At 30.7% G+C, this 16,457-nt stretch overlaps 1 protein-coding gene across 1 annotated transcript; it reads left to right on the forward strand.

Moving 5' to 3' along the window:
• The first annotated feature begins 3,951 nt into the window (after window positions 1–3,951).
• On the forward strand, window positions 3,952–16,246 carry LOC132758723 (probable G-protein coupled receptor CG31760). The gene is made up of 12 exons (XM_060750426.1): window positions 3,952–3,989; window positions 6,108–6,260; window positions 6,686–6,847; window positions 7,513–7,680; window positions 7,935–8,061; window positions 9,046–9,372; window positions 11,018–11,086; window positions 11,333–11,442; window positions 13,453–13,667; window positions 14,806–14,941; window positions 15,356–15,461; window positions 16,019–16,246. Exons 1-12 carry the CDS (start codon window positions 3,952–3,954, stop codon window positions 16,244–16,246), a joined length of 1,839 nt encoding a protein of 612 aa, XP_060606409.1.
• Window positions 16,247–16,457: the final 211 nt, after the last annotated feature.

Below are 16,457 nucleotides of genomic sequence, written 5' to 3' on the forward strand. Positions count from 1 at the left end.
TTCCCAATAGGTTTTGAAGGGAATGAACAAATATTGCCTTCTACTAAAGAAATTTGGCAGTATAAAAATTACAAGGGTGCCGAAGAATTTCCAGATCAGATAACCAGTTATTTACGAAAAGAACTAGAGTGTAATGCTATTATTGGTCCATTTAAAAAGAATCCCTTTAGTTCAAATCTGCTTATTTCCCCCTTAAATTCAGTCCCAAAACAGACAATTGAGGATAGAAGGGTTATACTAGATTTAAGCAGTGTTACAAAATGTGCAGTAAATGATTATGTGCCAAAGGATAGTTATTTGGGTGATCCTGTTTCTTTGGTATTTCCTAAGATTGATGATTTTGTTAAACTAGTATTGGCAAAAAGGTAAAGGTGCCTTGATGTATAAAAAAGATTTTATCTAGAGCTTATAGACAAATAAGTATTTGTCCTTCCAATTATAATTTGGTAGCTTATGTATGGCAAAAAACATGTTTTTTGTGATACTGTTTTGACTATGGGTTGTAGATCATCTGCTCAGATTTGTCAGAGAGTGACTAATGCAATTGCATATATATGATGTTTTAGGATGGGAATACCTATTTTAAATTATCTAGATGATCTGGCAGGCGCTGAAAATTCCAAAGATGCTTGGTTTGCATATAATACTCTAGCGGTTTTATTGCAGAAATGTGGAATTGAAGAATCAATAAAGAAAAGTAATCCTCCTTCTCAAATTATGACTTTTTTAGGGATATTATTTTAATAGTAATGATCTTACTATTGGAGTTACTGATGAAAGGCTGGTTGAAATTAGGGACTTGATCAAGTTTTGTGGTTAGATAAAAAAGTATGCCACTTTAAAGGAAGTTCAGTCTTTGTTAGGAAAATTACAATTCATTGGTTCATGTGTTAGACAAAGTCGAGTTATGGTGTCAAGAATATTAAATTGGTTACGTGATTTGTATACAGATAAATCTCAATTGCTTGGTTTTGAAATTCCGTCACAAGTTAAAAAAGATCTTGCATGGTGGAATTCTTTTTTACCATTATATAATGGTGTTTCTTTGATGTCATTAGGTAATTGGAGTGATGCTGATGAAATTTTTAGTGCGGATAGTTGTCTTAGTGGTTGTGGAGGTTTTTGGAATGGCATATATTTTCTTCATTCTAAATTTCCTCAGTTCATTTTAAATCAAAAATTGCATATTGGAGCATTAGAGATGCTTACCTTGGTAGTGTGTTTACATTTATGGGGTAAACATTTTAAGAATATGAGAATCAAAGTTTTATGTGATAATATGTCAGTTTGTATAGCATTAAATTCTGGTAGGGCGAGGTGTCCTTTCTTGCAGGATTGTTTAAGAGAAATCTGTTTTATTGCGGCTTCAAATGAATTCGAATTGAGAGCAGAACATTTGTTTTCTGAAGAGAACAGATTAGCTGAATATCTATCTAGGTGGGATAGTGATAAAATGTTTAGAGAAAAATTCTATGCTTTGACAGAAAGTTTAGAATTGCTGCAGTATAAGGTACAAGATGAGGATTTTAGATTTTGGAATTCTTGGTAATTTTATACATATGTATATAAGCTAAATTTTAAATATATACATGTATATTTTATGTTACAGTGGATCAGTTTAAGCAGTTGGAATATGAGCTTGGTTCTACAAATAGAAAAGCATATGCTGAAGGTTCTAGAAGAAATCTACGAATTCAAGTAGAATCCTTTCTTTTGTTTTGTCTCTACTTTAGTTTGCGGTATTTACCTGCTTCTACAAAGACATTGCAATTATATACTCAATTTTTGGGAAGGAGTTTCAAATCAGTAGAGTCAATTAGAAATTATATTAGTGGTGTTAAAACCTTTCATTCAATTTTAGGTTATGGTACAGATCATATTAACAAATTTTTTAATAAATTTATCTTTGAAAGGTTTGGCTAAAGAGAAATTGCACCTTGTTAAAAAGGCTGAACCTATTACCCCTGATTTGTTATTAAAACTTTTTGATGTGTTTGATTTGTCTAATTGTAAAGATGTGGTTTTCTGGTGTTTGTTTTTGTTTTCCTTTTTTCTTCTAGCTAGAAAGTCAAATTTAGTGCCCACAATTCAAAAAGATATGGTTAATCCAAAAATTTTTGCTATCAAAAGATGTTTCATTGACAGATTTTGGTTTGTTGGTTAAATTCAAGTGGTCTAAAACAATTCAATATGGTGAAAGAGTTTTATTGATTCCATTAGTGAAGATAGAAAATTCTGTGTTGTGTCCAGTGAAAGCTTATAATGATATGTTGGGTCTTATTCCTAGAGATACAGACTCACCCCTTTTTCTGTTGAAATCTGGAAAGCCAGTTTTTTATTCTAATTTCCAAACTGTTATAAAAAAGAAAATTTCTCAAATTGGTTTAAATCCAGATAATTATTCAACTCATTCCTTTAGAAAGAGGTATGGCTACCTTTGCTTTTAGGTCAGGTCTTTCTTCAGATCTTATAACAGCTCATGGGGGATTGGCGTTCAGATGCATATAAAGAATATTTACAATATTCCTTTGAAGATAAAATAACAGTATCAAAATTAATTTCTAAGAATTTAGAAAAAAGGAATAGATTAAGTAAGTATTTAGTTTTTCTGTTGGTTAACTTCTATCCTTCGCCTTACATGGGAAGGAGTTTTACTTTCAGTGGGATGGTTAGACTCACTGGGTAAGATATGGTTTTCAATGTCCTGTGAAGTTACCAATAGAAATTCTTGTACTGTATGATCTTTAATTAAGTGATTATTACATTCTTCTTAAACAAGGGGTGTTAAATCATTAATTGTTATATAGTTGTGTTTGTCATCAGTTACATAGATGATAATTCTGTAAATAGTAGTATAAAAGGATTTCATGTTACTTTTATATTGGTATATATGTTTTCATACCTTTGTACATGTATATTTAATTTTATTATATGTATTTTCAGAAATTCGCTGTGGTATCATTGTAGGAGATTCAATTGTAAAGCATCTGCCATTGATAGAGGGAGTGCAGTTGAGTGCCTTCCCAGGGACTACAATTACAAGGTTACAACATCAATTGTCTACAATTAATTTATCTGCATTCAGTTTTATAATAGTACATGTTGGTACTAATAATGTTGGCTAAAGGTCACAGTGTTGCCTTTATGTGTAGCGCATTTGCAGATCTTGTTAATTATTTACGTGCTCGTGCCCCTGGGATTCGTATTATTATTTCATCTGTACTTCCTCGTCCAGTGGATGATGATTCTTCTAGGTCCATTATTTTCGAATTAAATGCTTATTTGGAGAAAAACATGGCCAAGGATTTAAATTTTCATTTTCTTAAATCATACAGGCCTTTTTGTTTTAAAGGGTCAGATTAAACGACATTTATTTGCTCGTCTGGATGGAGGTTTACATCTAAACTCTGAAGGTTGTGCTCGTTTGCACAATTTTTTTCTACGGGTTATTTCTAATCTTTAATGGCCATGTTTTTTATTTTCAAAGGAGTTGATTGCAATATTTGATGTACAGTTACATTGTACTTCTTATTGATATTAGGACTAAAATGAATTGAATTTCATGTACTAGATTTATACTATTTCAGTATGTTGGATACTCATTTTATTTATTTCTTTTTGAATATGGACTTAAGTAAAAAAAAATAAAAAAAAAAAATGTATAATTATATTACGTAATTTTCAATGTTAACTTCTTAAATTATTAGGTGTCTGATTGTTGATCAAAGATACTTGTGGCACTTCTTAGTACACTTATTACAGGTAAATCTATTTGTATTGTGTTGTAAATGTAAATAATTGTTTATTGTTTAGCCTTTTGTTTTGCTTTATTTTGGCCTTGAGTTGGCGGGTTTTCTCTATAATTATGTTAAATTACATACATTAACATAAAATATTTATTTGAGTATTTAATTAATACAATTATTTGTATAAATTGTGTACAGCTTAGACATGCATTTGCCTAATACTAAAGATGAACTATGTGTGGTGTTTGTTATTTCTTGTTATTAAAGGTTATTGCCCTTTTTAAAAGTAAGGTCCGAGAAGTAATTGATTATATTTTAGATCTAAAATAACTAATTATTTCGAGTAAACCGTGACTTTGGTGAACTGTTTTCTGATTGGTCGTTTATTTTTTAGATTGTCGCGCCAATTTTGTACTTCTAGTCATTCGAGCCTTTGTTGTCTAGCTGTCAAGTTTAAGAAAACCCTCCCACCCAACCCATTATGTATGTTGATTTGCAAATTAGAATTTTTGATTTGAGTTTATTGCTTGTTTGCTTGTATATTAGCCTTTTTTGTATGTGTATAGTTAAGAGTTTTGTTTCATTATTTGTAATTTGAAATGCGCATATATGTGAATCTTTCTTACACACAGTTGGAGAATGTATTTTATTGAGGGAGTGTTTGAGTTAAATTGATTTTGTTTAAAGAATTGATTAGAAGCAGTTGTCTTCTTATTTTGCTAATTAAGAGTCATCAGTCTGAAGTAAGAGAGAATTCACATGTATGGATATGTGTTTATATGCTTTGTTTTGTGTCAGTATATGCAAAAAATGTATGATTTATTTTGCATGAATGTCTCTTTGTATTTAAGATGCTTTGTTTCCTGCTTTGTTCTTAAAGCTTATGCAAAGTTATTATTGAATTTTCTAAGATTGGCGGGTTTTCTCTATAATTATGTTAAATTACATACATTAACATAAAATATTTATTTGAGTATTTAATTAATACAATTATTTGTATAAATTGTGTACAGCTAGACATGCATTTGCCTAATACTAAAGATGAACTATGTGTGGTGTTTGTTATTTCTTGTTATTAAAGGTTATTGCCCTTTTTAAAAGTAAGGTCCGAGAAGTAATCTGAAACGTTTTAAAGTTCAATAATAATCAATAATGGTTTATGCATGAAAGTCTCAATTTAAGTGTAAAAATGCTTTAGGGCAAAGAAGCAATGACATTTGAAGACATTTAAATATGTGTTACATTTACATCGTAGGTGTTAGATGTAATAAATTACAACTTTGGAGAACGTTTTTACTCAATATTGCGTGGTTTTGACTTAGATGCGCAGTGATGCTATCTAATTTCACGGGATTGAATGATCAAATATAAAGCAACTGAGAGATAAATCGTGCAATATAATATGATATTACTGGGCAATGATTTCCATTTAACCTCCTCGTTTATTACAGTCGACTTTTTTAAACCGATAACATCGCAATAAATTTACGCATTTGAGTCTTTATTTGATGATGGAATTGTTCAAAACCATGTTAAGCTGAATGTAGTACCTATACTTTACTCGCTGATATGATTGTCAGAAATTTTCTAAACATTACTTTATTTTTATCTTTTATGAACTGAATATTATTTGAGACAAATGTTTAGCTATTGAGGCCCAAAATTGTCCTCATGGACACTGTTGGACACGTACTAGTGGGTAAACGCCTTTTACAGTATGGCTATGTTCATTAGAGTATATTATTGCTTCTTTTAATAGTGATTTCAGTATTGCAATAAAAGATGGCAGATTAAAACAGATCAAACAACTACAAGCAATTTCATGGAACTATAACAAATTTTGATACCATTTCAAAATAAGTTAAATAACGGTAATGCCCATAGTTTATACAGTATTAGTTAAGCATCCCGATTGTTAAACGATTTTTTAAATAAATAATGTATCTTTTCGTATCAAATGTATCATAAGCCGAAGGCAGTGTAGATTTCATTACATTACGCAAGTAATCAATAATTCTCGTTAGATATGACTACTGATAAATCACATACTACAATTAACTTCCACCACATGTGGTCGAAGTTTTAAAATTATGCTTCAAGCGCGGACATAGGGGAATTCAATAATTGACGTTAGATATGATTATCTCGTTGCTTACATGCTGAAACATATATAATAAACCATAATAATTGACATTCACCACATCCGCTTAAAACATTATAATGCATCGGTTTCGTTACTTCATTACATTCTCCTTTTCTCCTCTCTAACACCTAAAATGTCTGGGGGGGTTATTAACGGTGTCCGCTTAAGCTTCTTTTATGTCTTAAATATTGACATCTAAAGATTCTCTTATTTTTCAGAACAGCAAATTTACTGTCCAAGGTTATTGCCATCAACAATGGGACGCTAGATAACATCGACGACGAACTGTTCTTTCTTCTCGTACGGAACAATGTACACGGGGAAACAGTGATATATGGCTCGGCTATTGGACTAGAAAAGGGAGTTTACAGGTTAAAGTCTTGTTTTGAATAACGTGAAACAAAAAGCATAATGATATTAAAGTAAACAAACAAAGCTCAGGTCATTTTGTCCCTTCTAATCAACCACTTTTTTGCATGAAATGGTTTCTGTCATTTCTTGTTGTCTCTGTGGTATTATCGAGGCTTTCATATTCACTGAGATCATAACATTTGTATTAATTGTAAGTATTGCAAAATACTTGTTGACCTTGAAATATGCTTTTGACTTCACTTATTTAGTTTGTATTCGATGAATAACCTAACACTTGACAGGAACTGGAAGCCCCTTCAAGGAATGCTTTATTTCTTTGACAACCTGAAATAAAAAGGCATATATAATGCAACACAATGCCTTGTATGGACTGAGCGTTTTAGAAATTTATTTAAAGTAAGAACCGTCTGTTTCCATTTTACAGTAAGTACGAAAGTTTTTGTCCCTATGCGTACAAGAAAAATGGAACTGTTAGAGCGCATGATATAGCCATTAACTATGACTTCCAAGACACGTATACACCCTGGTGGACGGAGATCAAAGCGAAGAATTTTGATAACGTTCCTATAGTTAAAGATGTGGTTATGTATAGGTAGTGTTAGAATTCCTTTTTTAATAAAATAATCTATGACAAAAATTTAACGGATATTGTGTTAAGATTAATAATGTATTAGTGCTGATATGTATAATACAAAAAGTGCAGTTTATGTAGTGGAATGAATATAAACACTTGTTAAAAAGCAATTATCTGAAAGAAAAAATAGTCAATTTTGACCGAATGAATTCAATTCTTATGATGCTTTTGCTTTTAAAAATCTAATAAATTTATTTCTGTTTAACCATTATTTTATTCCTTCAAGATTCCCAAAGGGGAAGCTATTGCCCTTTACTGTTTAAAAATAAAGCTTACAATAGAAAAAAACTATTTTTGTCACCTTCGAAATCCAAGTTTCTTCTATGTCTTTTTGATATAAATTTTAAATTCGCTGTTTCAATTCGCTATTTTGAGTTAGATTTGCATCGAATGGTGAACAAATCCTCACCAGATATAAAGAAATGATCACGTAATATGTGTGTAATTTTCCGCCCTGAAAACTAAATATTAAGTTTTTGAATCATATCTTTACCTGGACGTTTAGATACACTAAATATTCAGTAAATAATACTTATCCAGTGAATGTGAGATTGACAACTATAATTTAAGTTGTTTTAAATAATCACATCGCATATTTCCTTTCTGATTTTTAACAGAGAAGGAGACGATCATCTTCTTTCAGAACGTGCAGTCTCTTATCCAGTGGCAAAAATTACAGATGGTTACTGGACTGTACCATATTTTGATTGTGGTGGTGGTAACGTGTGGATGGTAACATACGTAGCTCCTCTTCTGAAAGAACAGAACGGTTCTGTTGTGTTTCAGTAAGTTTATTTTCGTTCATCATTGTTTAAAATAGTGAAATGAATGAAATGAAAAACGATGTAAAGCGTATTAAAATCTAGTACTCAAATGTATATACAAATGTTTCAAAAATTCATTTTTTTTACTATATTAGAATGTCGATAAGGACCTGTACTACAGGTTATAAAAGAACGATTTTTTATGCATTAAAATACAAATGTATTTAAATCAAACTTGTATGCAATTCATATATTTGTTTTTTTTTGTTGTATAGAGGGATAGCATCTATAGACATTGAATTGACGCACATTGACATTAACCAATGTGACAGTGAAGAAGGTGACATATCTTCTGGCCTTGATGTATTTCGTTCAACACACAGATGTCAGCCTACAACCACGGTCAGGTTGCCCTTTTACTTTGTGGGCCTGTTAATCAATCAATTGTATTTGATTTCCTTTTCAGATACAGTCGTTTCCTTTTATGTATAATTAAAGTGATTATCCTGTCTGTGTTTTGCATTGTGTCCTGTCCTTCTTTGTTTATGGTCCTCCTGGGCTCCTTGCCACTGGTCTTTGTTGCTGGGTCGTGTGGGCTTTGCGTTTATTGAACGCCTTTCCATGTTGATCATGTTTATTAGATTTCGTACACTTATATAAACGAAAAGCTCGTTTAAAATGACAAGAACAATAGTAACAGTTAAATTAATATTATTGGTTTACTTTGTTAGTATATGAAACAACATTTAATTTACATTTTAAATATTTGATTTAAGTTATACGGCCTCTTTAAATTCATAGAGTTAATGATCTGGAAAAGAAAAGCAGCAACAACACCATTATGTTGACACAATTAAGAGACTGATAATTTGAATATCTTATCTCTATGTTGATATTTCTTTTTTTTAATTGCTATTAATACATTAGTTGTATTTACATAAAAACTGAGATAACCTTTGACAAATAAATTTAAAGTTTCTTCTTTCAAAGTAAATATTATTTGTCTAATTGTGATTTAATTATACTAATGAGCTTAAAGGAACTCTACTGAGGTCTGACAGGCAATTTGGTGTAAAGAAATGTAAACAAATATCTATACAAATCACTATATTATAGCTAAAATGACAATAATTTAAAAATATCACTAAACAAATTCGCTAGAAAAATGCATATTTCATTTTGTATGAATAGTTTTTGTTGTATAAATATTTATATTAAATTTTAATCCTTTTAAAAAAATTGACCGCTTTAAGAAACCGTTTCATTTGTTTAGGTTTAAATTAGCATTCTTAGTAAAGTTTGCGTAACTTCCAAAAAGTAATAATTTTCGAACTTTGTAGAATATTTTAAACTTTCATTGTTTATATCTTCTGTTACTATTTTTAGTGTGTCGCTATATATGGGCAAGGTTTTGTGACAGGTGCCTACAATTGTCATTGTAACGATGGCTATTATTTTCCTCGGAAAACAAATGGAACAAAAGCGTACTCCGTAACAGAATTAGATGATTATGTCCGAAAGTTTGGAGAAGTCAAATCGGGAATGTTCCAGTGCGCTGCGTGCGCAACCGGATGTGACACGTGTGTTGACAGTTCTCCATGTGTGCAAGAATATGAAATTCATCTGAAAATCATACTTTTAGCTTGTACATCGTTAACTGTAATTGGTATCGTGTCCGTTGCGATTGTAACTTACTTTTACAAAGATAACAAGGTAACTTTGTTTGTTTGTTTTATTGGGTTTTACGTCACACCGACACAGTATAGGTCATATGGCGACGTTCCAGCTTTACTGGTGGAGGTAGACCTCACGTGCCCCTCTGTGCATTATTATAGGCATGAACGAGTACCTGTGAGTAGAACCACCGACGTTCCGTTAACTAGCTGGATAGCTTCCTCACATGAAAGAATCCAAAGTCCCTGTCGGGATTCGAACCCACAGCGGTGAGGGGCAAGTGGTTTGAAGTCAACGACCTTAACCACTACAAGGTAACTGTTATATAACGAATGTATTAGAATTCATTCCGTCTTTTAATTCAAGAAATGTTAATGTAACGTTTTGACATTTACCTGTGAAACATCTGCTAATTATAAAATGTAGTATGTTAAGTTGATGCAGTAGCGCATTCAGTATAATAATATTGCACGTTGGAACAAGACTTATTCTACAAAGAAAATATTTCAAAACTTAGTGAACATTAAACTTTTATTACATAGATATGTTTCGACACAAGAGGTCTTCCATTTTAAGCTCACCACGGTAACCACTTTAGCGTTCAAATTTCTACTTGAAAGTTTGTTAAGGAATTAAACACTATATCACCATCAACAACAAACATCACAAGGCTTCTATATTTTAAGAATTACTCTCTTCATCTTCATTTATTCTTTTCATCTTAAGTTTTTCATTTTAACTTTCTACCCAAGGGATATACATAAATTTATTATCACGCGCATCACATGTGCTTAACGATACATTTCCTTTGAACTTTACATGTCACAAGAAAATGTTATTTCATTTTAATCTTTTTTTATTACTAATGAGAATAACAAAATTGATACAGTGTTTGCTCACTCTATTTTCTTTACTAATTTAACTGTCTAGGGGTTTTCTTCATTTAATTTAAATATTTCTTCCCTTTCATCATCAATATCACATATGAAATGGTCGTTTACTCTGGCGCAATGTTGCAACTCTTTTTGAACTTTAATGTAAAATGTTACATGAATTTTATCTGTTAAGCAACAACTTTTGCCACTTTTCTGTTAATATCTTATTTTCCCTTTAATGAATTTGCACGTTATGTGATTTATAAGATTTGGACATACAATTCTTGATGTGATCAATAATCATAACAACAACTTTTTCTTAGGTATCCCCGTTTGCTTTAAAAACAGTCGAGCAAGTCTTTCATTTGGCATCTTTTATTTAATTTCAGTAACCATAGGTTACCTTTTTATTTTTCCCAGTTATAAGCATACAAAAAAACACACACAATACATTATCAAAACTTAGATTTTTTTAAAGAAAAAAATGCATAATATACTAATTATTCCAAGCGTTTTGTAATATTTGTTTAACATTTCTATGGGAGTATTTTATGTAATGTAATCTAAGAGCTGTCTATAATTAACGTTTATGTCAAAAATATAACTAGAAATGATATAATGCATTTCGTATTTTTCTGTTAACTGTTGGCAATTTTGATTTTTGATAATGTTCTTTCCCTGTTTAATACTGTGCCATAAATATATTAAAAATTGCATTTTTTTAAAGTTTCTTTTAACATTTGAAATCCAATTATTTCTTTTTATTTATCTTTAATGCATATTTCTTAAAAGGAATTCATTGATTTCAGGTAATCAAATCTGCAAGTCCTATGTTTCTCGAACTAATGTGCGTTGGTGGTATTTTGGTTTGTTCACAGGTATATCTTTTCATTTACATTTATGAATATATCAAAAAACAAAAACATACAAATTTAAAAGAGGGAACTACTTAAGCTTAGTAGTCAGTTTGTTTGCCTTTCAAGTAGAAAGACCCATATAAAAATTTCACCAAAAATATTTTCAGGTCGCCGGTACAGACCTGGGTGCGGTTCCAAAGTGGATTTATCGATATTGTTTTCAATTAATTGCTTAAATACACGGTGACATTTGCTTTTTAATTTCAGTTTTTTACAACTTATTTCACATCAACTGTTTTGGTATGCACAATACGCATCTGGCCGCAGCATATCGGTTTCTTTATTCTGTATGGATCTCTGGTTGTAAAGACATGGAGGTATTTATTCTGGCAATTTTTTTTTATACTGTTTAGTTTAAACATATTTTAGCCGCGTCATGACAAAACCAACATAGTGCTTTTGCGACCAGCATAAATCCAGACCAGCCTGCGCTTCCGTGCAGTCTGATCAGGATCCATGCTGCTCGCTTACAAACCCTATAACTAGTAGAGAAACTGATAGCGAACAGCATGGATCCTGATCAGAATACGCGGATGCGCAGGCTGGTCTGAATCCGTGCTGGTCGCAAACGCACTAGGTTGGATCTGTCATGGCGCGGCTCATTTTATTTCAAACATTTTGCACACAAACAAAATTTGCAACATTTACATACAATAATAAATAACACAATTCAATGCTGAAAAGTGATCAGAACCGAAAGCATAAAATATTTTAAAGGCCTTTTCCTAACATAGGATTCATAATTATAAACAAGACGGGTTTTTGAAAATGTTTGAAATATTGAATGTGTAGACAATATGAATATTTATACTATTTAAAATGTATAATATTATCCATTTTGATGTATCGTGCTAAATACATAATATTTCTTTAAATAAACAATTTTAAAACAATAAAAATAAAATAGAAACTTTGAGGAAAGCATTCATTATCAGTTAGACTATTTGCGTATGTCTATCCAATATATGTTCGAATTATTTCCCTATTACTAACAAAGTAGTCGATTTCTATTTATATTTACTCTTAAGTAATTTCTACTTATAGCCAAATTACACTTCACACGATGTTTACTAATAAGTGTTATTAATTTTTTGATACTTTGAAAAATAAGCAGCAAAAATCTGAAAATGTTCTGATGTAACTTTCCTTTATGTACCGAATTGTGTTAAAAGTTATACGTTTTTTAGGGGTTTTTTTTCGTATTGTTTAAAATTATGCAAAAAATCTTCCCGAAACTTCATCTATACTTTAATCAGCATTCATCCATAAACACATAATTTTAGAGTCAAAATTACAAACGAATAGAAAAATAAAATGAAAAGAATCCATAAGCATGCATGTATAACATTATTACAAGAACAAAATTATACATTGCATAGGAAAAATATTCACGACTGGGAATCCATTAGTAAATGTGAGCAAACTCCGTCGGGGTTGTTATCTACCTGTCACCATGAAACCTTGTGGGAATAATTCATTATTTCATTAATGACCAGATTCAATACGGGAATATTTCCTGAAATGTTTTCTATATTAAATTAGCAAATTAATGCTTTAATGCGTTCATTGATGGGCAAAAATCATTTTGAATTAATGAAAGTTTATAAGCAATAAGCTGTTGATGAAAGCTTTGATAATTTGCCGTTTTTCTGTATTCATGTTAATTTAAGTGTCCTTATTTGAATCTAAGAATCTGCTTATAAACAGCAAGCATTTGAGCCGTGCCATGACAAAACCAACATCATGGGTTTGCGACCAGCATGGATCCAGACCAGCCTGTGCTTTCGCGCAGTCTGATCAGGATCCATGCTGTTCGCTTACCAACCCTATTACATGTAGAGAAACTGATAGCGAACAGCAGGCTGGTCTGGATCCATGCTGGTCACAAACGCACTATGTTGGTTTTGTCGTGACGCGGCTCATTTTATTTTTTTTATTTTAAAGAGTTTGAACAAAAATGCATCAAAACTTCAAAGGGAATGACAAATTTACATGGTCTGACTCTTTGAAATACACTTGTATAAATTGTTCATGTCTTCGGAATCATAAAGTTTATGTTATTACACTTTTGATTATTCCTCATGAACTGTCAATAAAGCTGAGTCAGTTATGGTCAGCTACGTGTTTATACTCTTATATTTATCCAAATGAATCTCACCTTTTTTAAGAATATTTATACAATTAAAATGACACGGCATTTTAATTGAAAATGGTCAATTGAAAGATAATTTTTCCAAGGAAATTTTAATAATATCGAACCTTCCCATACATTGTAACAACTTACATTATAACTGCTAGGTTAAGTATAAGTATATGATGTTTTAAAGAATTTCTGCAATATTTACTGTGGGTGCTGGGAAGAGAGTTTACCTTCCAGATAAGGCTCTTTATCAACGGCTAGGTCTTATGATGGGTTTTGTTGTTATAGTTCTTGCCGCATGGACTGTAGGTAAACCACCAGTAATTCAAAAAATTAAGACATCCGATGATCTTCTCTTTTATATTTGCAACTATGGACCAATGGAATATGCCGTTATTTCAGGTAAAAACTAATTATCTATCTTATGTGGTCATTTAAACCTAATGCAGGATCTCCTTTCTAAAAAAAATGTATTTTCTGTACATTTACTCTGTTCAATGTCCATAGGGAACTTTATTTCAATTTTTGTACTTTATTCTTTTTTGTTGGCTTTCTTTTTGTAGTTTTTAGAAATCTTTAATAAAAAGTATTTGCCGTTTTATATAGTTATTTTAAGTGTGAAATGATATTTTCAAAACTTGCTTGATAGAACTTTATTTTTTTTTGCACAGATCTAAAGAATTGTATCTTAATAATTACTATTATTGAGAATAATATATGCCCAAATGGTAGATGACGAAATCTGACGGGTTTCATCAAAACATGTTATTCTGTTTCAATAATCCATTTTTTCATATTTTGATTTTTTATTCGGTTTTGTGTGATATTATCCAACATAATTGTTAATAATAAATAAAATGTTTTCAACAAATAGAAACATAACTGTTGCAATGGTTCTATATCCGATGCAATTATTTCACTAAGATCGTAAATATTTATTCAATTGTTTTATTTTGTATATGAGTCAAGAAAATAATAAAGTTTGATAATTAGTTAAAACTTTACATGCCTAGGTTACATTGACAATTATACAAACAATACCTTAATTATTGTTTTATACAATTTTAAGCGGTTCTATTATGTTTTTATAACAAATAGTGTTATTATTTGATGCGTTGCTACATTTTTTGTTCTCCGGGAAACAAGTTATGTAAAAAACAATCTTTTTGTTTCTTTTTTTGTAACTCCTGAAATTTTCTAAGAGGATTGCTATAAACATATTTGATATAGGCAAGCTTTAAAAATTGTTAGATATGAATGAACTGTCTATTTCATTTAGTGTAGAAAGCAATACAGTGTTGATTGTATGTTACGTGTATGCTAATGATTGATATATTATTGTGTGTAATGTTTAATGCCCACTTTACCATGCTTGAATCGGTTTATCTGAATGTCCTGCTGAATAGTATGCGGCATTTGTTCCGTTCTATCAAGTTGGGTAAAAATAGAATTATTATAAACTCCGAAACTTAAATAATTTCATGATTTGCTTATTTAAGTTTAAATTAACAAAACATTCGTCTCACATTTAATCTTTTAGCTGAAATACTGCTCCTATTGTATGGCGTGTACCTTTGCTTCACAACAAGAAAAGTGCCGTCACAGTTCAATGACAAATTCATGACGTATGCGATATATAACGCAATAATTCTTGGAATTTTCATGACATTCATGTCGTTAGTATATATCATTTTCATTTTCAAACATTTTACACCTGTCAAAATCCCTGCATTTTAATACTTTTCTATTTAAATATCAAAAAATGTCTATTGGAAAAATAGTAATAAATTAACATTGAACTGTTTTTTAATACTAAATAAACTTAAATAAATTCCTATACACTATTCGTATCGTATTAGAATCTACGTTTAAAAACTTATTTTAACGTCTGCATTTAACATAATTATTCTTTGATGATTAAGCGTCTTATTAACAGCATTTTTAGAAATCACGCACCGATTGATCTATTTCTAGATGAAAGTAGGAAATTTCGATGTTGATTTACTTATTTGGCTGTAGAAAGTCGTCTTTGAAAGTCTTAGCAATGTGGTTGGTGTGGCAGCACCTCATTTATGATCTTTTCCTTTCAGTCGTCTGCTTATAACAGTTATCGGACCTGATATGTCTCTGGTGTTTCAATTTCTCCAACTCCAAGTGTTTGCTACAATTACTCTTCTTATCATTTTTGTTCCAAAGGTATGTTTAAGTCCGACATAAAAGGGTTATTACATGCTACGAAGATACATGCAAAATATATGTGTGATTAACACATGATAGAATAAAAATAAACCATTGTTCTTGAATAATAACTAAATTATTTGAAAAAGAATTTTGTATTTATTTTCAATTGAGAAAACAAACTTATAGTACTGCTATAAAAATAATTTCTTGAAGTAGTTACTCTTTCTACAGGTACAGCTACACAATTGTAAACTTACATTGTTTATTAGTTTATCACTGCAATTATAGATTATGTTCTTTTGGATTGCAACTGAATTTAAAGTTGAACGGTTTTATAAATTTACATTGAACGGTTTTATAGTAAATTTATTACGTAATTATAATGAAGAAGAAGAAGGATTAGGTATAAATTGCCTTTTATTTATACAATCATGGATATACATTTTAGAATTTTACTTCTATTTAGAGTTGTTTCGCGCACTATGAGTTTCGCACTGTGAAGCTATTTTGATTCCTACATATACTTCTATTACAATAAGACAATAATATACAAAATGTTAAATTATCTCTAGTTTTTAGCTGCCAGAAAGGCAAAAGAAACTGGCGATCAGAATAACACATTCTCTAGTCTCAACGGCCAAGGTTTCGGAAAAGGTCTATTTACTAAGCAGTTATCATCTGAGCTAGATTTGAATGTAAACTTTCTCAAATTCCTGGTGAAAGCCACGAACAAGGCAACACAAACAGACAGTACGTTAGAAAGCGAGGGATCCACTTACACAACAGTCGACACAAAATAGTCGTTTGGTTAAATATATACATAATTTGAAACATCGAGTCATATATCATAAATTGTTTTAATGCAATAATGTCAATTTTCACAATGTTCCTGTGAACTAATTATATAATTAAACTTAACGTTATGTTTGAACTGATAATAAATCCCAAAGGATTGATATGGCTAAATAAACCAAACAATCTAAGATTTGATAGCCAACTGCTCTAATTGTC

Source organism: Ruditapes philippinarum, unplaced genomic scaffold (assembly GCF_026571515.1).
Source record: "Ruditapes philippinarum isolate M1 unplaced genomic scaffold, ASM2657151v2 ctg1470_1_1_1_1, whole genome shotgun sequence".
Lineage (NCBI taxonomy): Eukaryota > Metazoa > Mollusca > Bivalvia > Venerida > Veneridae > Ruditapes > Ruditapes philippinarum.